Raw genomic sequence first — 24,813 nt, 5'->3', positions numbered from 1 at the left:
GACTTCAACTGTATATGTGCCCTCTTTTCACCATTGTCTTGTTGGTTATTGTTCCCCTATCCGTTGGTCTTGTGAGTACCCGTGCTTTGTTTCGGCTTTTGTGCTGCGTGTATTGAGTCCTCGTTGTTACGGGTCTCGTCCTATATATTGTGCTGCACTTGTTATTACAGGTCTCGTCCCGTCCCGTGTATGTTATAGCGGGTCTCGTCCCGTGTATTGTTATTATGGGTCTCATCCCGTGTATCGTTATTACGGGTCCTGGGTCTTGCTATTACAGGTCTCGTCCCGTGTATTGTTATAGCGGGTCTCGTCCCGTGTATTGTTATTACGGGTCTCGTCCCGTGTATCGTTATTACGGGTCCTGGGTCTTGTTATTACAGGTCTCGTCCCGTGTATTGTTATTGCGGGTCTCGTCCCGTGTATTGTTATTACGGGTCTCGTCCCGTGTATCGTTATTACGGGTCCTGGGTCTTGTTATTACGGGTCCTTGGTCTTGTTATTACGGGTCTCCTCCTGTGTATTGTTATTACGGGTCCTGGGTCTTGTTATTACGGGTCTCCTCCTGTGTATTTATTAGAGGTTTAACCTCGCTCTTTTGTTTGGGTTACATCCCTGTATTTTTGTATATGTCTTTGTTTTAGGCTTCGTCCCCGTGCCTTTCATGGCATGTTGTGTCTTTGGGTGGAGTATTAAAACCCCCTATTATGTATCGCTGCGCCTGTCTCCAGTCAGTTATACAACGTGACAAATGGTAACATTACCCACTACTGTATACTGTGATAACTACCACATCGGAAACTTCCCTTTGATAAACAAAATGTTCCTCAAACAGTAGCTCAACGTTTGCATGTACATCGGCCTCATACCCTGCACAAACCGAAATACGTGCCCTTCTAGTAAGGCATCTATCTCGCTTGAAAGCTTATTTTCCTCCTTTTTTTGCAAAATGTAATATGTATGCATACCCATTCAATACATTTACATCTTGTCTCCAATGACCAAAAAACATAGGGACGAAAACATTTGCCATCGATTTTGAAGCCTGTCATAGTCAATGTTTTGAAAAGTCAAACCTGCTCAAGCGAGGCCATTAAACAATGCATATGCTTTTTGTTGTAATGTTTACTGTTTGAACTAAAGCGTGTGCGGTGGGGTGGGGTGGGGGGTGGGGGGGTGGGGGGGGTACTGTTATGGCAAACTCTACTGTTCTGACAGATGGTGGCGAGCGTGTGAGTCCTACTGTGCTCTGCGGGGCTTGAAGCTTACGAGGGTAGGACTGTCAAAAAGACTCAGCCGATTGAGCGAATAACAATGCTTTTATTACTTGAGAAGACCCAATTCTCAGTCATCACTCCCAAAATGAATAGCCTTGTATTGTGTGTAAGTTATATTTTAAAGAATAGATCATGTTTGATTACACTTTATACAGTATGCAGATAGCATGTTGTGAATAGACAGTAATTATTCGATAAACTTTGTAGACAATTTGGCCTGATTCTATTGATATTGTACTCATTAAAGTATGTGTGCCTATAGAAAGTACAAGTATCCCTTCCCCTTAACTTCCTGGAATTATGTACTTATACTGTATCTTTTTAGTTGTATCTGACATCCACAAACTTAGTGGACAAAGTGTTGAATTAACAATGAACCAGAAAGGAGACAAGTTTATTACTATTGAATTGACGTTAAACTGGAATCATTTTAGTTAATTTCAGTAGAGGGACATTTTAGGTGTTGGAAATCAATAAATTCAACAGTTAAAACCAAACTGAAATATCTTTCAGTATCTCCAAACAAATGTACTGCTCTAGGTTGACATTTTGTTCTAAATCACCAAACATCTGATCCAGGACAAATAGTCTGATCTGGTTTAGGAACACTGCCATGTGCTACTGTTGAATGTATTCTCTGAAAGTGTGTCTCTCTCTCTTCCCAACTCCTCTATTCCCCCTCTTTCCTTTGCCCTCTCAATTTGTTGCAGTGGTCCGGAGGTGTCAAAAGGCCAGGGACCGTGACTTTTAAGGTGACCCGGAGCTCTCTGACAATGAGGGACCTCCATTTGCTATGGTAACGAGTGGTGGTGGATGAACCTTCTGGATGGATTGAGGTGAGGGCTGTTTTTTTGGGGGGAGGGGGGTTAGTGGTCTCCTGGAGGGGTCTTTTCTAAGTACAGGGGGCACGCGCCAGCTGGCACCGGTGGGGAGACGCCTTTTTGCACACCAGCTGGAAGCAGGATTTAACGCTCCCCCCCCCCCCCCCCCCCCCCCCAATCCGACCCCTCCTTCATGGTTTGAGGGGTGTGCGGATTAGGTTCACTGCTGTTTGTTTACGGCACACTTCTATTGTTATGGCCGTTTACATATGTATATGTTTGGGGCCCGCCCAAGGGACAGACCTGCCCATAGTAGTCCTCCTCCAACTCAGCTGCCAGCCCGTCATTGGCTTTTAAGTCCTGCTTGGCTTCAAAAGAGAGAGTATCACCGCTGCCAATAGAATCTCCATGCTCGGTGTTACTGTGTATTGTGGTTTGGGCAACCCTTTAATAAGATTCTGGGTTGTGTTCATTGGGGCACACTGCTTTAAAACGTTTCACAACAGTAAATTAAAATGAGTGTTTTTATTGGACATGTTCAGATAATACCTTCACGTTTCACTACGTTTTGGAGTGTGTTCCTACTGAACACGACCCAGGTATTTTTAAATGCGTCATGTGATCCGATCAGTGGCCACATCTGGTGAGATGAGGTCACAATGGCCAGGTTCGTGTTCATTAGGCACCAAGCGGAAATAACTAAAACAGGGAGGGACTAACTGGACTAAATACATTTTGTTTCAAAATGTTTAAAATGTTTTCTATTGTGTGTTCTAATGAACATGACCCATGTGTGGGCACTTTTGGGACAGATTGGGATTCATTGGATCGAAGGGAGCGATCTCCTGAGAAAGACAAGGGCATTGTAGCTGAGTGTGTGGATAACATGGGGCTCCATGGATAGACTGGGTAATCTCTGCAGGCAACTGTGATGTCTTATGGTTTCTCACATTGACCTGGAGAGGTTCTGCAGTTCGTCTGCTCATACATCCTCTCGTTCGGAGTAAAAAACACAAAATAATGTTGATCATTCTATAACATGGATCCCAATGCATCCATCTATCTGTCTTATCATAACTAAGAGTTATGTACACTATACCTCTGCAATAGTTTTTTTTGTGAAAAATAGACATGTCAATCATTGGGTGGATGAAGACCACTTACACATCATGTGTGCCTCACGCAAATTTCTTTGTGACTCGAGCCGGGGCAGAAATGGCGGATAAGTGCAACTGCTGTTTCTGTCTCAGGAGCCCCTTTTGGAGACTATGGAAGATTCTCTATTGGTTTGCTCAACTCCTCCATCGTCTCCTCGCCTCCTTTTAAAAAAAGTAAAAGGTAACCGAGGAGAGGAGGGGAGGAGAGGAAATGTGGAAACAAATGCACTTGTATGAAATGAGACCATCCTTCTTCATTCACACATCATCATGCAAATTATGTTTACAGGGGTGGAATCCCAAATGAAATGTGTAAAGTAGTAAAAAATACATGTAGCTAGTTGTCCTAGACATTTTATAGATAAAGGGATAAGTTGCATATCGTTTTTAAATATGTGCCTCCTTTTCTCCACCCAAGTAAACAGGGCAGATCTCTTTCGCGAAGGACTCCGGTAGGATACTCTTGTGCTTATTCGGCAGGAGGAGGCTATTGAGGAGGTGAGGACACTCTGTTTGTCTACTAACTAACTGATACTCTCCTCAACCACTTATCGGTTTCCGGGTCAGAGGAGAGAGGACGGAGGAGTCCAGGAGAGGACGGTCTTTTGCCCCAAATGAGAATCTCCCTTTGAGTATAAACAGTCAACTGCCTCTTACACCTCCACGTAATGGATCAAATTCCAACTTGATTAGACGTCCGATGAGTTGCTGTGATTTGGCCTAATCTCAGCTGGCAACTGTGAGCAGTTCAGTGTTTCCTCTCACAGTGGCTACTGGGGTTCTGCTAAACGCAGATGTTTGCCTCTCCTGCACCACAATACAGTCCAGTACAGTAGGTCCCTGGCTGGAACAAGCTTTTGGAGAGGCGCCCAGTCTCCAAGGCGTCAATAGAAATGACCTGCCGCCGCAGTGTCCTTCCTTCAAAATCGTCACTGGTGTTAGCACTTAACATGGGATAGTCCCCTACTGATGGTTTACGGATGTTGAAAAAACTATCAACAAATGGTTTAACTATCCAGTAACCATATCTATAAGTCAAATGTTTTGTTTATTTTTTATTGCAGAGTTCAAATTTGCAATTGCAGCATTGACACATTTTTTTTTTAAACAAAGAACAGCTCAATCCCTCAACCTCCACCTACCCCAGTCACAACCTCCCTTTCCATCCCAGATTAATATATATATATATGGCCTCATAATTCCAATTATATACCTAACCATAACACAAAATCTAACCCTAACACTGGCAGGTCATGGCATATCAACAAAGCTGCAGCTAGTTAGTTTGAGCCTCTATAGAGCTACTGTGGGGGCTATCCAATAAAGTGGGGGTGTCTCTTTTAACTCGTCCATTTCCTCTCCTAATCTTGTTTTAACCATTTACTAACTCCCTCATTTGCCCACTTGCAGTTGGTTCTTTTTGAGCCAGAATGGATCCCCGGTTTCCATGACTGAATGCAGAGCTTTCTGATGTTGATGATACTGCATCAGGAACTGATTGGATGATGTCGATGGGCCATCAGTTCTTGATGCATTGCCTTCAGCATTGAAAGAAACACCACACAGTGTGTTGCTTTTTAAAAATATGATTTTCTAGTTTTTTCCATGTATGTTGTCCTGTAATTCATGTAAAAAATAACAATAATTCAAAATACTGTAATTGAGCATCATGAGTTTTATGTTTCGTAAGCTTTAATGAATAAGCCTTTTTAAATGTTTAGTCACGTTTATAAATGTTTACAAATAAATGTGGAATTGTTTATGAGTAGTTTAATGCTTATTCATGATAATTATTATAAAGTGTTACCAATGTTTTGTTAAGGCAAAGATTAGGACACCAGGTACTTTGAGATAATTAAGGAATAGAAGCTGTCATTGTACCTTTTGGTTAGAATTTGTGTTAAAGAGAATGCTTGTTATGAATGGTTTGACATATACAAAAAAAATGCAATCACATATGTCCCATCATTGATTTGGGGTAAATGTGTGGTGTGCAATGCAGAATGATGACGCTATTAAAGGATGTTGTATAAGTTTAGTATGCTGTAGTGTACCTCAAGTAAATTTTCTCATGGCTATTCAGACCACAGGAGGCTGCCGAGGGGAGGACAGCTCATAATAATGGCCGGAACAGAGCAAATAGAATGGCATTAAACACATGGAAATCATGTGTTTAATGTATTTGATACCATTCCACTAATTCTTCTCCAGCCATTACCACAAGCCCGTCCTCCCCAATTAAGGTGCCACCAACCTCCTGTGATTCAAATGCTTTAGTTCAGATGAAAATTGCTGCAAACATGACAATCGACTTCAAGACAGAATTAAGAACTGTAATACCATAACCAATGACAAGGGCGCCACCTGCCAGTCACAATATGAAAGTATCTATATTTTCATATTGTGCATTTTTTTTAAGCAAAGATAGGAAGGGAAAGGGGGATACCTAGTCAGTTGTCCAACTGAAATGTGTCTTCTGCATTTAACCCAACCCTTCTGAATCAGGACACACTCAATCAATACCATCTATGGAGTAAGTGCATTACATTTTCACATGCAAATACTGTCTGATTTCTGTATATCAAACATTCCAGAAGAGCAACTACTTTTTAAAACATGATGTGAAGCTATCCATAAATTCTTTACAATAATATGTCCTTCATTTTGGAATATGGAGTGTGTGGGTGGCATGTGCACACATGTAGCCTAACTAAGGTAAAACAGTTGATCTCCTATTATCACAAGGCCTCTAAGTAAAGCTCACAATGAATTGATACCAGATACTAGCTTTATCACTGAATAGGTGTTACTATCCTCACAAACGATGCTGAATCAAAGCATAACCCAGGATATAGGGGCTGAGTGAATGTGGTCTGGAATTTGTGGAGGTCATTGTGTCAGAGATGTTGTAGGACAGAGTTCTGGCACTGTGGTTCAGGTACACTCCTACTCTAGAGGAGCAAGGAACATTGATATGAGTCCATCCTCTCAGTAGACGCAGGCTCCAGACAGACTCTCTCTACACAACACCTGAGGGTAGTTGATAAATCTGACTCGATGGTACGAATAGGAAAATTCGTGGTCACTTTTCTATACCCCGCAGACACAAATGAATTTACTGTATTGGGATCCAATGTCAGCTGGCAAGAGTCTAGACTTCAGACTTCAGTCACTATGGAGACAGACCGACTCAACTTACATGGTTGAAGAATTGACTCATATTAAATCAAGCGGCCAGAATATGATTGTGTGGATGGTCATTTTTTTGGCACTTTGCACAATTATTTTGTCCTATGAAAATTTTGCCCTAAGTATCCTAAGGTGAAAGCCTGTAAGAAGTTCTGTGAGAGGGTTTTGTACATGCAGGAACATTCATATACGCTTTTAACATAATACTGCAGGAAGGATAAACCGATATACCTTGCTAATCGGTTTCATATACAGTGCATTCTGAAAGTATTCATTCCCCTTCACTTTTTCCACATTTTGTTACGCTACAGCCTTATTGTAAAATGTATTAAATAAAAATAAATCCTCATCAATCTACACACAAAACCCCATAAATGACAAAACAAAAACAGTGTTTTTAGAAAAGTTTGCAAATGTATAATTAAATGTCAAACAGAAATACCTAATTTACATAAGTATTCAGACCCTTTACTATGAGACTCGAAATTAAGCTCAAGTGCATCCTGTTTCCAGTGATCATCCTTGAGATGTTTCTACAACTTGGAGACCCCCTGTCATAAATTCAATTGATTGGACATGATTTGGAAAGGCACACCTGTTTATATAAGGTCCCACAGTTGATAGTGCATGAGGTCGAAGGAATCGTCCGTAGAGCTCCGAGACAGGATTGTGTAGAGGATTGTGTCAAGGCACAGATCTGGGGAAGGGTATCAAAAATTGTCCCCAAGAACACAGTGGCCTCCACTGTGGGTAGTGCGTACAGCCCAGTACATCACCAGGGCCAAGCTTCCTGCCATCCAGGACCTCTATACCAGGTCGTGTCAGAGGAAGGCCCTAAAAATCGTCAAAGACTCCAGCCACCCTAGTCACAGACTGTTCTCTCTGCTTCCGCACGGCAAGCAGTACTGAAGCACCAAGTCTAGGTCCAAGAGGCGTCCCCCCCGCTGCTACTACTACTACTCTCTGTTATTATACCCTACCTGCATGGACATAATTATCTCAATCACCTCAGCACCAGTGCCCCCGCACATTGACAAGTTACTCTGTACCGGTACCCCCTGTATATAGCCCTGCTATTGTTATTCACTGCTGCTCTTTAATTATTTGTTTTTCTTATCTTACTTTTTTCATTCATTTTTATTGATTGGTATTTTATTAAAACTGCATCGTTGGTTAAGGGCTTGTAAGTAAGCATTTCACTGTAAGGTGTTGTATTTGGCGAATGTGACAAATAAAATTTGATTTGATTTGATTCTTAAATGGAAGAGGTTTGGAACCACCAAGACTCTTCCTAGAGCTGGCTGCCCGGCCAAACTGAGCAATCGGGGGAGAAGGGCCTTGGTCAGGGAGGTGACCAAGAACCTGATGGTCACTCTGACAGAGTTCCAAAGTTCCTCTGTGGAGATGGGAGAACCTTCCAAAAGCACAACCATGTCTGCAGCACTCCAACAATCAGGCCTTCATGATAGAGTGGTCAGATGGAAGCCGCTCCTCGGTAAAAGGCACATGACAGCCCACTTGGAGTTTGCGAAAAGGCACCTAAAGACTCTCAGACCATGAGAAACAAGATTCTCTGGTCTGATGAAACCAAGATTGAACTATTTGGCCTGAATGCCAAGCGTCAAGTCTGGAGGAAATCTGGCACCATCCCTGTGGTGAAGCATGGTGGTGGCAGCATCATGCTGTGGGGATGTTTTTCAGCTGCTGGGACTGGGAGACTAGTCAGGATCGAGGGAAAGATGAACGGAGCAAAGTACAGAGAGATCCTTGACGAAAAGCTGCCCCAGAGCGCTCAAGACCTCAAACTGGGGCAAAAAGTTCACCTTCCAGCAGGACAACAACCCTAAGCACACAGCCAGGACAGCACAGGAGTGGCTTCAGACAAGTCTCTGAATGTCCTTGAGTGGCCCAGCAAGAGCCCGGACTTGAACCAGATCGAACATCTTTGGAGAGACCTGAAAATTACTGTGCAACGACGCTCCCCATTCAACCTGACAGAGCTTAAGAGGATCTGCAGAGAGGAATGGGAGAAATTAGCCAAAAACAGGTGTGCCAAGCTTGTAGTGTCATTGTCATGTAGAGTAGGCCAGAAGGCTATACTGGAAAACCTAACCTCTATCAAAATAAAAAGATGGCGGAGCCGCAAATGTTCTTCTATGCAAGGGTGTTTATTTACAAAGTGATTCCAGAACAAAAACAACAGTACTGCCATCAAACATATACCTTATGGAACAGCTTTATAAAAAATTTAAAAATTTATTTTTAAAAAAAATAAAAAATAAAAATAATAATAATAATAATAAATAAAAAAAATGCTGCCCCAGTCACAGCTCAATCCAAAATTGCCTCTCCGTGAACTGAAAGAAAGGCTCCTTTTGTAGGGCTAGCCCCTCCCCTCAGAACAATTAACCCTAATTAATTAAGCAATTACCTGTCAGACCTACATTTTCCATTAACTAAACATACTAAAGTATATACATTGCAACATGTTTATGAAACAATATCACAACATAACAGTTACAAAATTACATCACTACTGACAGTGTCTTTCAATATGCACATTTACATTAATGAGCCATTTGGGACAGGCACTACAAAGTCAGCCCAATTCCCTTTACTCTTATCCAGCATACCCGGAAGCTACAGAGATAGAGAGAGGAAGAGAACAAACAAACAACGCGGTCATCCATAACATCGATAAGTAAAATACATATTGCCTATATTAAATATGAACATTGACAAGTGTGAAATGTATGTACTAAGACAGAAAAGTTAACTTGTGTGTCGACCCACATTGTTACCTGATAATGGAGCAGGGAGGAGTGATGAATGTGTGTGTGCGTTAAAGAACCAAATGCTGCCCGCGGCCAGTGACGGACTTCTACGCCACAGTCATAACCAAGAAGACTCGAGGCTGTAGTTGCCAAAGATTCTTTAACAAAGTATTGAGTAAATGGTCTGAATAGTTATGTGAATGTAATATCTCTTCTTTTTTTTTGTATACATTTACAATATTTCTAAAAACCTGTTTTTGCTTTGCCATTATGGGGTGTTGTGTTTAGATTGATGAGGGACAAAACAATGAATAGATTTTAGAATAAGGAAAAAGTCAAGGGGTCTGAGTACTTTCCGAATGCACTGTAGATATACCTTGATGATCATATAATTTTGAAGAATTATCAATAGCGGTGCCCACCACAAGAAATGTCCAAATACTCAATTTTGTACAGATAAAATTAACGATATCTATACTTTCTTATACCATTGAATTGTTGAATACTTGCTTCTGATTGGCTTGAAGGGCATTCTAGAGTGTGCATTATCTAAGCAATAAGGCACGAAGGAGTGTGGTGTAATGGCCAATATGCCGCGGCTAAGTGCTGTTCTTTTGCACAACGCAATGCGGAGTGCCTGTATACAACCCTTAGCTGTGATATATTGGACATATACCACAGACCTGCCAAGGTGCTATATTGCTATTATAAACTGGTTACCAACGTAATTAGAGCAGTAACAAGAAATGTTTTGTCATACCCGTGGTATACAGTCTGATATACCACTGTATATCAGCATTCAGTGCTTGAACCATCCAGTTTATACTGGGTGGCTCAAGCCCTGAATGCTGACTGGCTGAAAGCCGTGGTATATTAGACCGTGGTTTGAGCCCTGTATTCTGATTGTCTGAAAGTCATGGTGTATTAGACATTATAAACTGGGTACCACGGGAATACCACAGGTATGACAAAACATTTATTTTTAAGCGCTTTGCGTCGTGCCTAAGAACAGCCCTTAGTTGTGTTATATTGGCCATATACCACACCCCCTTGTGCATTATTGCTTATGTAACAGTACAGACTTTACGCCAGACCCCTTGCCCCGACCTGGGCGTGAACCAGGGACGCTCTGCACACATCAACAGTCACCCTCGAAGCATCATTACCCATCGCTCCACTAAAGCCGAGGCCCTTGCAGAGCAAGGGGAACCACTACTTCAAGGTCTCAGAGCAAGTGACGGCACCGATTGAAATGCCACTAGCGCGCACCACCGCTAACTAGCTAGCCATTTCCCATCGGCTACACTTAGGTATACCACGAGTATGACAAAATGTTTAGTTTTACTGCTCTAATTACGTTGGCAACCAGTTTATAATACCAATAAGGCTCCTCTGGGGTTTGTGATAAATGGCCAATATACTATACTACGGCTAAGGGCTGTATCCAGGCACTCTGCGTTGCGTCATGCATAAGAACAGCCTTTGGTGGGGCTGCAGGTAGCCCCACCAGCGTTGGGCTAGTAACCGAAAGGTTGCCAGATCGAATCCCTGAGCTGACAAGGTAAAAAATCTGTAGTTCTGCCCCTGAACAAGGCAGGTAACCCACTTGTTCTTAACTGACTTGCCTAGTTAAATAAAAAATAAATTTAAAAAAGTGGTGGTATATTGGCTATATACCACACCCTCTTGGGCCTTATTGCTTAAATATCACACTGTATATTTGCACAGTAGAAATCAATGGCTATAGTTCTTACATATTCTATGTTTGTGCTGCTTTTGAAAGCAAAAGTCTAATTTAAAACATTATTTTCATTGTTGAATTCGATTTTCATAATAGCAAGCCAGGACTGATGGTTTGGTTAGCTAAACTAGCAAGTCTCTTTGTTTGGTTACCAAGGAAACTACTGTAGCGACCTAGTAAACTTGCTAGCTACTTCAGTGAATTGAACACATTTCTACCGGCAAATGAACACATTTCTAGCGGTAAATGTTTTAAATTATAGCCTGGTATAAAACGGATAATCAACTCGGGGCTCTATGCGTTCTCTGGAAAATAATTCTGCTCCGTAGAAGGTTAGTTCCACTCCACTAACAGCAGCGTGTCATGGAACACACTTTCCACGGCGTTCATTATTTTCCAGAGAACGCATTGCCCCTCGTTGATCACGCCTTACATATTGTCCTTGCACTAGTCTCTCTATTTAACATGAGTAGCTGGCTGCTGGCCAGCAAGCATATGAGGTTTGATTATAGGTGTTGAGATTACCATAGTGTAACAGTATAACTTTAGACCGTCCCCTCGCCCATACCCGGGCGCGAACCAGGGACCCTCTGCACACATCAACAACAGTCACCCTCGAAGCATCGTTACCCATCGCTCCACAAAAAATGTTGAATGTTGAATTATGCAGCAGAACGTGACAATAGCGGTAATTAATGGGGCAGTCTAGACAGCACAGGTGAGTACAGGTAGGCCTGGACAGAGCAAGTTTTTGTTGGTTGCAGCCAAGTTCAACCCCTTTATGCTAATGTATTAATACATGCAAATACTCCCAGTGTATTTATGCAAAGCGGCACATATACTTGCTTTTATTTTAACACAAAATATAAAAAAAGGTACCTGATACCATTAGAAAATGTATATATGATTGCATTCTCAGAAAACAGTACAATTTTACAATAAATTACCTGAATTCTCACCAACATCCCTGACATTTGTTCGTGCAAGAAAACATTGTCTTTATCTGATGGATTTTAAAAATGCTAAAAGTTTTGATTATTTTCATCCATTGTGCAACTGTTGCATTTATTAGAATTATTTTGAAAACCATTTAACAATTTTGATGACCGTTGCTACTGGGATAGATATTAGTTTTTTCATTGGGACAATTACACACATTTCTTATGCAAAATACACACCAGAAGGGCTTTCTGAGTGGTCCAGTATCAGTCCTGACTTAAATTTGGGTTTGAATATTGCTGCTCTGGCAGCTCAGGACAGACGGGCGACTCTGGCAGCTCAGGACAGACGGGCGACTCTGGCAGCTCAGGACAGACGGGCGACTCTGGCAGCTCAGGACAGACGGGCGACTCTGACAGCGCTGAGCAGGCGGGAGCACCTGTAGGAAGGAGACAGAGAGACAGCCTGGTGCGGGGGGCTGCCATCGGAAGGCTGGTGCGTGGAGGTGGCACCGGATAGACCGGACAGTGAAGGTGCACTGGAGCTCTCGAGCACCGAGCCTGCCCAACCTAGTCCCTCTCTCTCCACTGGTAAGCACGGGAGTTGGCGCAGGTCTCCTACCTGCCTTCGCCACATTCCCCGTGTGGTCCCCCCCAATACATTTTTGGGGCTGCCTCTCAGGCTTCCAGCCACGCTGCCTCCTCATACCGCTGCCTCTCAGCTTTCGCTGCCTCCAGCTCTGCCTTGGGGCGGTGATATTCCCCAGCCTGTGCCCAGGGTCCTTTGCCATCCAGGATCTCCTCCCATGACCAGGAGTCCTGAGATCGCTGCTGCTGCTGCTGCTGCTGTCCGTTACCACGCTGCTTGGTCCTTTGGTGGTGGGTGATTCTGTAATGTTCATCGTCTTCCTCTGATGAGGAGTAAGAGAGATCGGACCAATTTGCAGCGTGGTAAGTGTCCATTTTAATAAGACAAACTGAACACTACAAAAATACAAAATAACAAAGTGAAACAAACGAAACGGTCCCATGTGGTAACAAACACTAACACGGAAAATAATCACCCACAACTCAAAAGTGAAACCAGGCTACCTAAATATGGTTCTCAATCAGGGACAACGATAAACAGCTGCCTCTGATTGAGAACCATACCAGGCCAAACACAGAAATCCCAAAACATAGAAAAAGGAACATAGACAACCCACCCAACTCACGCCCTGACCATACTAAAACAAAGACATAATAAAATAACTAAGGTCAGAACGTGACAGTCACCCAGTAAAATACTACTTGAGTAAAAGTCTAAAAGTATTTGGTTTTAAATATACTTAAGTGTCAAAAGTAAATATAATTGATAAAATATAATTAAATATCAGAAGTAAAAGTATACATTTTAAAAGTCAGGGAAAATGTATGGAGTATAAAGTACATCATTTTCTTTAGGAATGTAGTGAAGTAAAAGTAAAAGATCTCTAAAATATAAATGGTAAAGTAAAGTGCAGATACCCCAAAAAATGACTTAAGTAGTACTTTCAAGTATTTTTACTTATGTACTTTACACCACATATGATTCCCAACCAAATTTATTGTGTACGCGCTTGTGCGTCTGCGTGCGCCATCGTGCACATGTTGATTTTGTCCCCTCACACCAGGTTGAAATATCAAAATAAACTATGAAACAATTATATTAATTTGGGGACAGGTCAAAAAGCATTAGACATTTCTGGCAATTTAGCTAGCTAGCTTTCTGTTGCTAGCTAATTTGTCCTGGGATATAAACATTGTGTGGTTATTTTATCTGAAATGCACAAGGTCCTCTACTCCGACAATTAATCCACAGCTAAAACAGTCAACCGAGTTTGTTTCTTGTAATCTCTCCTCCTTCAGGCTTCTTCTTCTTTGGACTTCATATGGCGGTTGGCAATCAACTTTAAGGTGCATTATCACAACTGACTGGACTGGAGTGTAAACCTCAGTTCATCTTTCAATCATCCACGTGGGTGGGTATACGCTCCTAAAAACCAATGTGGAGATGGCACGTGTGTATATGCTCCTAAAACTCAATGAGATGGGAGAGGCAGGACTTGCAGCGCATCGAGCGTCACAAATAGAACCAAGTTATATTTTAGTGGTGCTTCTGCCAAGTACGAACTCTGGGGTGTGAAGGCATACACAATTTATTTATCTATTTATTTTATTGCTTTTTTAAAAATGTGACATTTTCTTTCACTTTGAAAATGTGGAGTAGGTTTTTTAGATCTGTGTGGGGAAACCCAGTTGAATCCCTTTTAAATTAAATGTTAAGGCAGCAAAATGAGAAGACTGCAAGGTATGTAGTTTTTCACTGGGTGTGTAGACTTTCACTCAACACTGTAGGGTGGCAGATGGCCTAGTTGTTAAGAGACTTGTGCCAGTAACTGGTTCGAATCCCCAAGCCAACTAGGTGAAAAATCAGTTGATATGCTTCGTTTTGGATAAGAATGTCTGCTAAATGTAAAAATGTTTGTCCTGTAGCTGATCTTTCAGTTTCTTAAAGATGTGATGAAATGTATGGATAGACAGGCCTCAGATCGAGTAGAGACACAGACTGGAAACTCTACGGAGAGGCAAATGGGTAGAATATATTATGAAAGACAAACTTTACTTTAGATCAAGCTCATTTCAAAGAAAAATAAGTATCGTCAAAGATAGCCATTACAGGGTATTTTGGGGGACACCTAATTTACAGATGACACCTGGAGGAAATGGATTTGATCTTCTGAGTTTGAGAGCTGCTCCAGGTCAGCATTTTAACTCAACTCACTTCACATATCAGCTCCTTCACATCAGAGAGCCTTCTCTCAATGGAGTGCATGGGCTCAATAAACATCCTCTGACTGTCTTCCACTGCTGCCAGTGCAGAGTGTTGTACGGAATCATAAACACAGAGGTGGGGGGTGGGGTGGGGGGGGGGGGGGGGGGTCCATTTCAACCAACCCATTCACTCAGCTCTTACCTGGATCCCAGACAGAATGTAAATGTAAACATGTAAATAATTTATATAGATGACCCTAACACTTATCTTCAGAGAGGCCACAGCCTGTCTCACGTCTTGCATCTCCTTCTGTCTCTCCTGGATTGTCTGCGGGATTTCGGATGTTTCTCCCCCAACTGTTTGCCTATAAATAAATCCTATGAATGTGAATTGCCTTTAGCCATTTATATTTGGAAACTATTCATATTCTGGTGTTTGTCATGTTTGAAATATGTTATGCCCTATATGAACTCAATGTGAGGATTGGCAACAACAACTCTTCCACGCTAACTCTTAACTCAGCCCCAGGGGTATGTCCTCAGTCCACTGCTGTACTTTCTGTTCACCCACGACTGTGTGGTGGTGTCATGACAACAACCTCTCCCTCAGCGTCAGCAAAACAAAGGAGTTGATTGTTGACTTCAGGAAAAAGAGGAGGGAACATGGCTCGGCCCACATCAATGGAACTGCAGTAGAAAGAGTCACAAGTTCCTTGACGTCCACATCACCAAGGACTTGTCATGGACCAACAACACCACTCTTGTCAAGAGAGCGCAACAGTGTCTCTACCTTCTTAGGCTACTGAAGAAATTTGGCGTGCCGCCCCAGGTCCTCTCCAAATACTACAGCTGCACTATTGAGAGCGTCCTGACAGGTTGTATCACGGCCTGGTACGGGAATTGATCCTTCCACGACTGCAATGCCCACCAGCCACGAGGTGTTCTCTCCTTTACTGTTGGGCAGACGGTATCAGAGCATGAGGTCTGATACCAACAGGCTCAGAGACCGTTTCTATCTACAAGCCAGTTTCTCACTACAAGATGCTGAACACTTGAACTGGACTGACTACCTGCTTTTGATTCTCCGCACCTTAGCACACATGCACTCACTCATACACACACATACATTCATGATACACACACATCACAACTGCTGCTACCAGGCTCTTATTATATACTGCCCCCACCCCCCCTTCCCCAATACACATGTAAATATTGGACTATAAATTGTGTCTTCCTGTATGATACTTATAAGTTATAAAGGTTCATTGTATTCTACTGAGCCATTTACTTTATGTTTGTATTCTTATATTTTATTATATATTGTTGTGGTATTGTCGAGAAGGAACCTGCAAGTAAGCACTTCATTGGACGATGTATACCATATGTATCCCGTACATACGACTAATAATACAACTTGAAACAATGAGATTAAATGTATTCCTAAAAGACAACTGAACTTTATCCTGACAACAGTTAATGATTGATATTTTATATATTGTACCTTGATATTTTCTGGTCGTTGGCTGTTGTTTTTTGCTCGTCCAGTTACAGTATATCACCTCAGCAAAAACACTTCCATTTAATTATGAATATACTGCATGCTTGCAAAAGTATTCATCCCCCTTGGTGTTTTTCTGATTTTGCCATAGAATGGTATTCTTTCACTGTAATAGCTACTGTAAATGGAACAGTGCAGTTAGATGAACAAGAATTTAAGCTTTCTGCCAATATCAGATATGTCTATGTCCTGGGAAATGTTTGTGTCACTTACAACCTCATGCTAATCGCATTAGCCTATGTTAGCTCAACCATCCCATGGGAGGAACACCGATCCCAAAGAAGTATTTTTACTTAAGTACTTTACACCACTCGTTTTTGAGACAGGGTGTCACCCAAAGCTGTAATCATTAGGTATTTTGTAGCAAAAATATTTATGAAAATACACAAGGACCAGAGGACTCAGCTGCTTTCACTGTAGATTGCTGTAATTCATATCACATATCATATGTAGTTTTTATACATTATAATCAATTTGCATGAAAATTAATTGTTATGAAAAATTCCATAATTTTTACATCCTGTTACAGAATATCTAACCCTGGGGTTATGTTAAGCCCCCCAACGTTCTGTATTGTTCAGTTGAAGTTATAATTAAAAGAGTACACTTAGCTATGACACCTGTGGTCATGTCAATCATTCAAACCTAACACCTATAAATCAAGGGGTAGTTCATTAATTTAAATCAATGTAAATCTTACAGAGGCTGTCAGAGGAAGTGTGATATTGGGAGAATCTCAATTGTCCCCTCTAACCTTCTTCTCTGGGTTTTGAGAAGGAAGTGAGAAGAGCGGACATGAGGAGTATGCAATTGGGATTTTCCTTATTTTGTCAATGTACGGATGACAATTGGATGTTCATCATTGACAATTGTGTAAATCACTTAAGTAAAAATACTTTGAAGTACTACTTAAGTCATTTTGGGGGTTTCTGTACTTTACTATTTATATTTTTGACAACTTTTACTTCACTACATTCCTTAAAGAAACAAATGTACTTTTTACTCCTTACATTTTCCATGACACCCAAAAGTACTCGTTACATTTTGAATGCTTAGCAGGACAGAAAATGTTCCAATTCACACACTTATCAACAGAACCTCCCTGGTCATTCCTACTGCCTCTGATCTGGCAGACTCACTAAACACAAATGCATCGTTTGGAACATACGTCTGTCTGACTGTTGGAGTGTGCCCCTGGCTATCTGTAAATAAAAAATGTAATTGTGCCATCTGGTTTGCTTAAAAGGAATTTGAAATTATTCTTACTTTTACTCTTGATACTTAAGTATATTTAAAACCAAATAATGTTGTACTTTTACTAGTAGTAGTAATTTACTAGGTGACTCACTTTTACTTGTGTCATTTTCTATTATTTTACTCAAGTATGACAATTGGGTACTTTTCCCACCACTGATCATTGACCTGTGTCTATAAAATCCTGTCACCTGAACTAATTGAGATGGTGGTTGCATGTCAAGAATAAAGTTACGATTTATAGAGCTCCTGTATGCTGCCTCTGGTCTTAGACTTCATATAGTTGACGCTACATTCTCTGAACCCTCCAAACTGCGCTTACATTAACAATGACATTGTAACAAAAACATTCTGACACTCACTTATTTTCACATCTCCGGTAGAGGGGGCGCAATGCTTTTTATTAGATACAGTAGAAATTACATGCAATGTTAAAGAGACAAACATTTGACGTGGATGTAGAGAGTGTGTAACCTGTAAAGATAGCACCACCTCCCGATCATTTTGTTAGGCTGTGATACCCTGGTAATTTGTACATACATTTACCGATTTCGGGGAGAAGTTACTTCTTCAGATTCACCATCACTTCTGACGGGACCCTCCGGAGGATAATAATCAATTGAGTATTGATACACACCCAACTAAAAAGTAATTTTACAGGTAAATTGCAACCCTATCGAATGCAAATGAAACCGTACCTTGCATAGCCTAACATTACATTTTGCACAACTCCAAAATAGGTTGCATGCTTTTAGAATACTAACATACACTTGATCTGTTGACTTGAAAGCGCATTGTTCAAGAGACGTTAAATAGTTTATTATAAATCCAACAGATTATTATTATTATTATTTATTTTGCATCATAGTCATAATCGGACATTGGTTTGGTTTATAATCGCTGCATCAGACATTCGCACAATGTCGGTATTGACAGGTTTCTATTCAAGGCCAATTTATTTATTTATTTGACAGGGACAATGTACATTAATTAACAGTTCCCTAAATGTGCCAGATTTAGCCAGTTTGGTAGTTTTCATCTGTAGTCCCTAGGCTAGATACTAGATAGCAACTGTGGTTTATCTTGTAACTCAAACTTTACTACGTGGGGCGATTAGTATTAAAATATGTTATGTTGATAACGCTAAATATGACACCAATAAGATATAATGATTTATAAGACTTTAAAGTAATTACATTATGAACAAGAGCTAAACGCGGAATGGGGATGCACTTTCAGAGAAAACACATGAAACTGATAGGGTGATTCAGAAGATAGCTGGAGGGGGATTTGAACCTTCGCCAATAAATAAGTGAATGCTGCAACCTGGTCTCAGAGCATTTCGCATCAATCTGTACGTACATTTGAAATACTCTTACATTTGGTATGGTATGTATTAATTTGTGGATGTCCAGGGTTAGGGGAAGGATTAGCTAACATGCTAAGTAGTTGCCAGTTAGTTTAAAAAGTAGTAAGTAATTAACAAAAATGCAAAAGTTGTCTATGATGAGATTCAAATATACAACCTTTTGATTTGCTAGATGTTCGCATTGTTATACACCCAACCAATCCCTCTTTCCGATTTTCCCTTAAATCAAATCAAATCAAATTTTATTTGTCACATACACATGGTTAGCAGATGTTAATGCGAGTGTAGCGAAATGCTTGTGCTTCTAGTTCCGACAATGCAGTAATAACCAACAAGTAATCTAACTAACAGTTCCAAAACTACTGTCTTGTACACAGTGTGAGGGGATAAAGAATATGTACATAAGGATATATGAATGAGTGATGGTACAGAGCAGCATAGGCAGATACAGTAGATTGTATCGAGTACAGTATATACATATGAGATGAGTATGTAAACAAAGTGGCATAGTTAAAGTGGCTAGTGATACATGTATTACATAAGGATACAGTCGATGATATAGAGTACAGTATATACGTATGCCTATGAGATGAATAATGTAGGGTAAGTAACATTATATAAGGTAGCATTGTTTAAAGTGGCTAGTGATATATTTACATCATTTCCCATCAATTCCCATTATTAAAGTGGCTGGAGTTGAGTCAGTGTCAGTGTGTTGGCAGCAGCCACTCAATGTTAGTGGTGGCTGTTTAACAGTCTGATAGCCTTGAGATAGAAGCTGTTTTTCAGTCTCTCGGTCCCAGCTTTGATGCACCTGTACTGACCTCGCCTTCTGGATGATAGCGGGGTGAACAGGCAGTGGCTCGGGTGGTTGATGTCCTTGATGATCTTTATGGCCTTCCTGTGACATCGGGTGGTGTAGGTGTCCTGGAGGGCAGGTAGTTTGCCCCCGGTGATGCGTTGTGCAGACCTCACTACCCTCTGGAGAGCCTTACGGTTGAGGGCGGAGCAGTTGCCGTACCAGGCGGTGATACAGCCCGCCAGGATGCTCTCGATTGTGCATCTGTAGAAGTTTGTGAGTGCTTTTGGTGACAAGCCGAATTTCTTCAGCCTCCTGAGGTTGAAGAGGCGCTGCTGCGCCTTCTTCACAATGCTGTCTGTGTGAGTGGACCAATTCAGTTTGTCTGTGTATGCCGAGGAACTTAAAACTTGCTACCCTCTCCACTACTGTTCCATCGATGTGGATAGGGGGGTGTTCCCTCTGCTGTTTCCTGAAGTCCACAATCATCTCCTTAGTTTTGTTGACGTTGAGTGTGACGTTATTTTCCTGACACCACACTCCGAGGGCCCTCACCTCCTCCCTGTAGGCCGTCTCGTCGTTGTTGGTAATCAAGCCTACCACTGTTGTGTCGTCCGCAAACTTGATGATTGAGTTGGAGGCGTGCGTGGCCACGCAGTCGTGGGTGAACAGGGAGTACAGGACAGGGCTCAGAACGCACCCTTGTGGGGCCCCAGTGTTGAGGATCAGCGGGGAGGAGATGTTGTTGCCTACCCTCACCACCTGGGGGCGGCCCGTCAGGAAGTCCAGTACCCAGTTGCACAGGGCGGGGTCGAGACCCAGGGTCTCGAGCTTGATGACGAGCTTGGAGGGTACTATGGTGTTGAATGCCGAGCTGTAGTCAATGAACAGCATTCTCACATAGGTATTCCTCTTGTCCAGATGGGTTAGGGCAGTGTGCAGTGTGGTTGAGATTGCATCGTCTGTGGACCTATTTGGGCGGTAAGCAAATTGGAGTGGGTCTAGGGTGTCAGGTAGGGTGGAGGTGATATGGTCCTTGACTAGTCTCTCAAAGCACTTCATGATGACGGAAGTGAGTGCTACGGGGCGGTAGTCGTTTAGCTCAGTTACCTTAGCTTAACCTTCTGTCTTATGTAACCATACCAAACAGAACATAGTAGGTAGCCTAGTGGTTAGAGCGTTAGGCCAGTAACCGAAACGTTGCTGGATTGAATCACGAGCTGACAAGGTAAAAGTATATAGTTCTACCCCTGAGCAAGGCAGTTAACCCACTGATGCCAAAGACGTGGATGTTGATTTTGGCAGCCCCCTGCACCGCTCTGATTCAGAGGGGTTGGATTAAATGCAGAAGGCCTTCATTCAGTTGTACAACTGACTAGGTATCCCCCTTTCCCATATCACACCAAATTGAGTGTCCCGGATTTACTTTTACTATGTTACGTCTAGTCTCTGAGACAAGGCTCTGCACCCAAAGGAGATGTTTGTACTTGCCTAACAATTCCTCTCCTGATGGAATTATTTTTCTTAACGACATACACCAACTGATGGTGCAATAAAGACGCTTTACAATTGGTTTTCACTCTACACGCATGCACACACACACACACACACACACACACACACACACACACACTGGTAGGCAATTATTCTGTAGTCAAGTTCACTGTTGTAATTATGGAGGAGAATGGCAGAGTCGTAGTTGTATGATTTACTAGTGTCTGCATCCCAGCTGACCCACTATTTGGGACAACCTTAATAGATATCTACTTTTTCAGACACTGGATACACAATATCCATATGCCAGCATCAGCTCCTTGAGCATTAGGTATTGTGGTATTACTGTAAGTTTGCCCCAGGTCATGCCCAGGAATTTGAACATGATTTTCCAAGCACTTCCTGTTTGCAATGAAGGAACATTGTGCAGAGGGGATGTTGCTCTAACCAGCTTAGGAAAAGAGTTGAGAGGAAAGATAATAAAGGAAATAATAGAATGTGCTGAATTCTTCATTAAGTACGTGTTTTGCTATACAGGTCATAATGCCAATTTTCAAATAGTAATGCATATTCTAATGTATGCAGCATATAATGTTATAATGAGCATATAGTCAGTCATATTTTATATAATTTCATGATAATGTATAAAATGGACAGAGCTATAAATTTGGTTTGTGAGAATGATGTCCATGTTGACACAGATCTCAACTTAGTGCCTTCCTCAGCATGTGTTAGAAAACTGGAGTGAGTACTGGCCATGGGAATCTCACAGGAAGGTTGTGGACTACCATTTGGGAAACATAAAGATAACTGAACCAAATTAGATGTATTCTGCAACCATTTTGCCAATGTATGCAAACATTTTTGGAACATTTTGAGACTCAACGTGTTCACAAGGACACTTACTCAAAAAACACATTTTCTCACTCAATCTTTTTCTCAATGTCGCAGGGACGTCAACATGCTACGGATTTACTTGTGCTTGAGTGTTGTTGTCAACGTGGCCGTCTCGCAGGAAGTTGAGGAACCCATCTCATACACGGCAAGTACCCCTCTCACAACCTCCACATGCAAACACTGCAGTGAGTGGGTTTCCCGGAGCCTAGTTCCAGTGCCAGACTAAAATGCACATTCAATGGCGATTCTCCATTGGAGACTATAGGCTTAATCTGGGAAACTGGCACTAAAAGACGCAGCCCCTTACCAGAAAAAAATGGCTTCTGTCAAACGGTTGTGGCAACTCTTTGGTAAATTTTCCACAAATTTGAGCTAAGCTCATATTTTCACATTCAAATGACTTTTGTGGCAAACTGTGGCGTCAAATTTGCGGTGACTTGTGAACTTCTGTCAAACCATCCTGGAAAGCTTGTAGCAAACATTACTGTTTCCTGCAAAATTAGAAAATACTAATTAGTTCAGATTTTTGGTTAGTTTGTGTATTAACAACATTTAATGCAGCGTTGGGGAGTAGTGAACTACATGTACACTGACGAAAAATATTAACGCAACGCAACAATTTTACCGAGTTACATTTTAAAGAAATTAATTAGGCCCTAAACTATGGATTTCACATGACTGGGACTACAGATATGATTATGTTGGGTCACAGACACCTTACAAAAAAAGGTAGGGGCGTGGATCAGAAAATCAGTCAGTATTTGGTATGACCACCATTTGCCTCAGGCAGCGCGACACATCTCCTTCGCATAGAGTTGATCAGGTTGATTGTGGCCTGTAGAATGTTGTCCCACTCCTCTTCAATGGCTGTGCGAAGTTGATGGATATTGGCAGGAACTGGAACATACTGTCATAAACATCAATCCAGAGCCACTCCGACATTGATCGTCCTAATATTTACATATTTCTTAATTCCATTCTTTTACTTTTAGATCTGTGTATTTGTTGTGAATTATTAGATACTACTGCACTGTTGGAGCTAGGAACACAAGCATTTCACTACACCCACAATAACATCTGCTAAATATGTGTATGTGACCAATACATTTGATTTGATTTGAGAGTGAGTGTGGTGAGTGTGCAGGCCATGGAAGAACTGGGACATTTTCAACTTCCAAGAATTGTGTACAGATCCTTGCGACATGGAGCCATGCAATATCATGCTGAAAAATGAGGTGATGGCAGCGGATAAATGGCACGACAATGGGCCTCAGGATCTCGTCACAGTATCTCTGTGCATTCAAATTACCATCAATAAAATGCAACTGTGTTTGTTGTCCGTAGCTTATTCCTGTCCATACGATAACCCCAATGCCACCTTGGGGCATTCTGTTCAGCAAACCGCTCACCCTTATGACGCCATGTACGCTGTCTGCCTTCTGCCTGGTACAGTTGAAACCGGGATTCTTCTTTGAAGAGCACACTTCTCCAGCATACCAGTGTCCATCGAGGGGTGAGCATTTGCCCACTGAAGTTGGTTACAATGCCGAACTGCAGTCAGGTCCAGACCCTGCAGAAATTATTTGGTTGTGCAAACCGACACTTTCATCAGCTGTCTGGGTAGCTGGTCTTAGACGATCCCGCAGGTGAAGAAGCCAGATGTGGAAGTCCTGGGCTAGCGTGGTCACACGTGGTCTGCGATTGTGAGGCCGATTGGATGTACTGACAAATTCTATAAAACAGCTTATGGTAGAGAAATTAACGTAACGTTTTTTTGGCAACAGCTCTGGTGGACATTCCTGCAGTCAGCATGCCAATTGCACACTCCATCAAAACTTGAGACATCTGTGGCATTGTGCTGTATGGCAAAACTGCACATTTTAGTGGCCTTTTTTTTGTCCCCAGCACAAGGTGCACCTGTGTAATGATCATGCTTAATCAGCTTCTTGATATGCCACACCTGTCAGGTGGATGAATTATCTTGCAAAGGAGAAATGCTCACAATTTGAGAGAAATACGTTTTTCTGTGCATGGAACATTTCTGGGATCTTTTATTTCAGCTCATGAAACATGGGACCAACACTTTACATGTTGTGTTTATATTATTGTTCAGTATAGTTCAACTAGTAATTTAACTACATTTCCAGTAGCTTGGTGGTAGTTGAGCTAAATTCAAATCTAGGTAGTGCTCTAAGTAGGTTAAGCATGTTTTGTAATATTTCTAAACATTTATTTGAAAATCCAAAGTTCATCATCAATATAAATGACAACACTAACCGGTGTGAATTTAGAAAACATGAACACTAAATGGGAACAAAGTTTGCGTGTGTGTGATGCTTACTTATGCTGTCTTACAAACAACAAGCCTGTGACTCTGCTCTTTGCAGACGGGTGTGTTGCACTGAGAACAACAGCAGCTGACTTTTCTATCCTTTGCGCTTGGGCAGAGCTGGCACCTCTTCCTCTTCTGGCCCTGGCTGCTCTGAGTGGTGGTGGCATGGCTCTCTTTCACCCACAGCTTTCTATTGCCTCAGTTCTTCTGTGGAGATGGGAGAACCTTCCAGAAGGACAAGCATCTCTGCAGCACACCAACAATCAAGCCTTTATGGTAGAGTGGCCAGACGGAAGCCACTCCTCAGTAAAAGGCACATGGCAGCCACCTAAAGGACTCTCAGACCATGAGAAACAAGAGTCTCTGGTCTGATGAAACCAAGATTGAACTCTTTAGATAGAAGGCCAAGCGTCACGTCTG

The 24,813-nt window shown here is 41.8% G+C and overlaps 1 protein-coding gene across 2 annotated transcripts in view; it reads left to right on the top strand.

The window, feature by feature from the left end:
- Nucleotides 1-17,929: 17,929 nt before the first annotated feature.
- LOC139370585 (EGF-containing fibulin-like extracellular matrix protein 1) overlaps nucleotides 17,930-24,813 on the top strand; it is a 28,287-nt gene continuing 21,403 nt past the window's right edge. The window contains exons 1-2 of one of the 2 annotated variants that reach the window (XM_071110170.1): nucleotides 17,930-18,162; nucleotides 22,116-22,206. In XM_071110170.1, coding sequence (XP_070966271.1) covers nucleotides 22,126-22,206 — 81 coding nt within the window. In that variant the 5' untranslated portion in view covers nucleotides 17,930-18,162; nucleotides 22,116-22,125. The remainder of the gene's footprint in view (nucleotides 18,163-22,115; nucleotides 22,207-24,813) is intronic. The other variant, XR_011627149.1, reaches the window with a different exon arrangement.

Source organism: Oncorhynchus clarkii, chromosome 17 (genome assembly GCF_045791955.1).
Source record: "Oncorhynchus clarkii lewisi isolate Uvic-CL-2024 chromosome 17, UVic_Ocla_1.0, whole genome shotgun sequence".
Taxonomy (NCBI): domain Eukaryota; kingdom Metazoa; phylum Chordata; class Actinopteri; order Salmoniformes; family Salmonidae; genus Oncorhynchus; species Oncorhynchus clarkii.
This window is presented reverse-complemented; position numbering and strand designations above follow the sequence as displayed.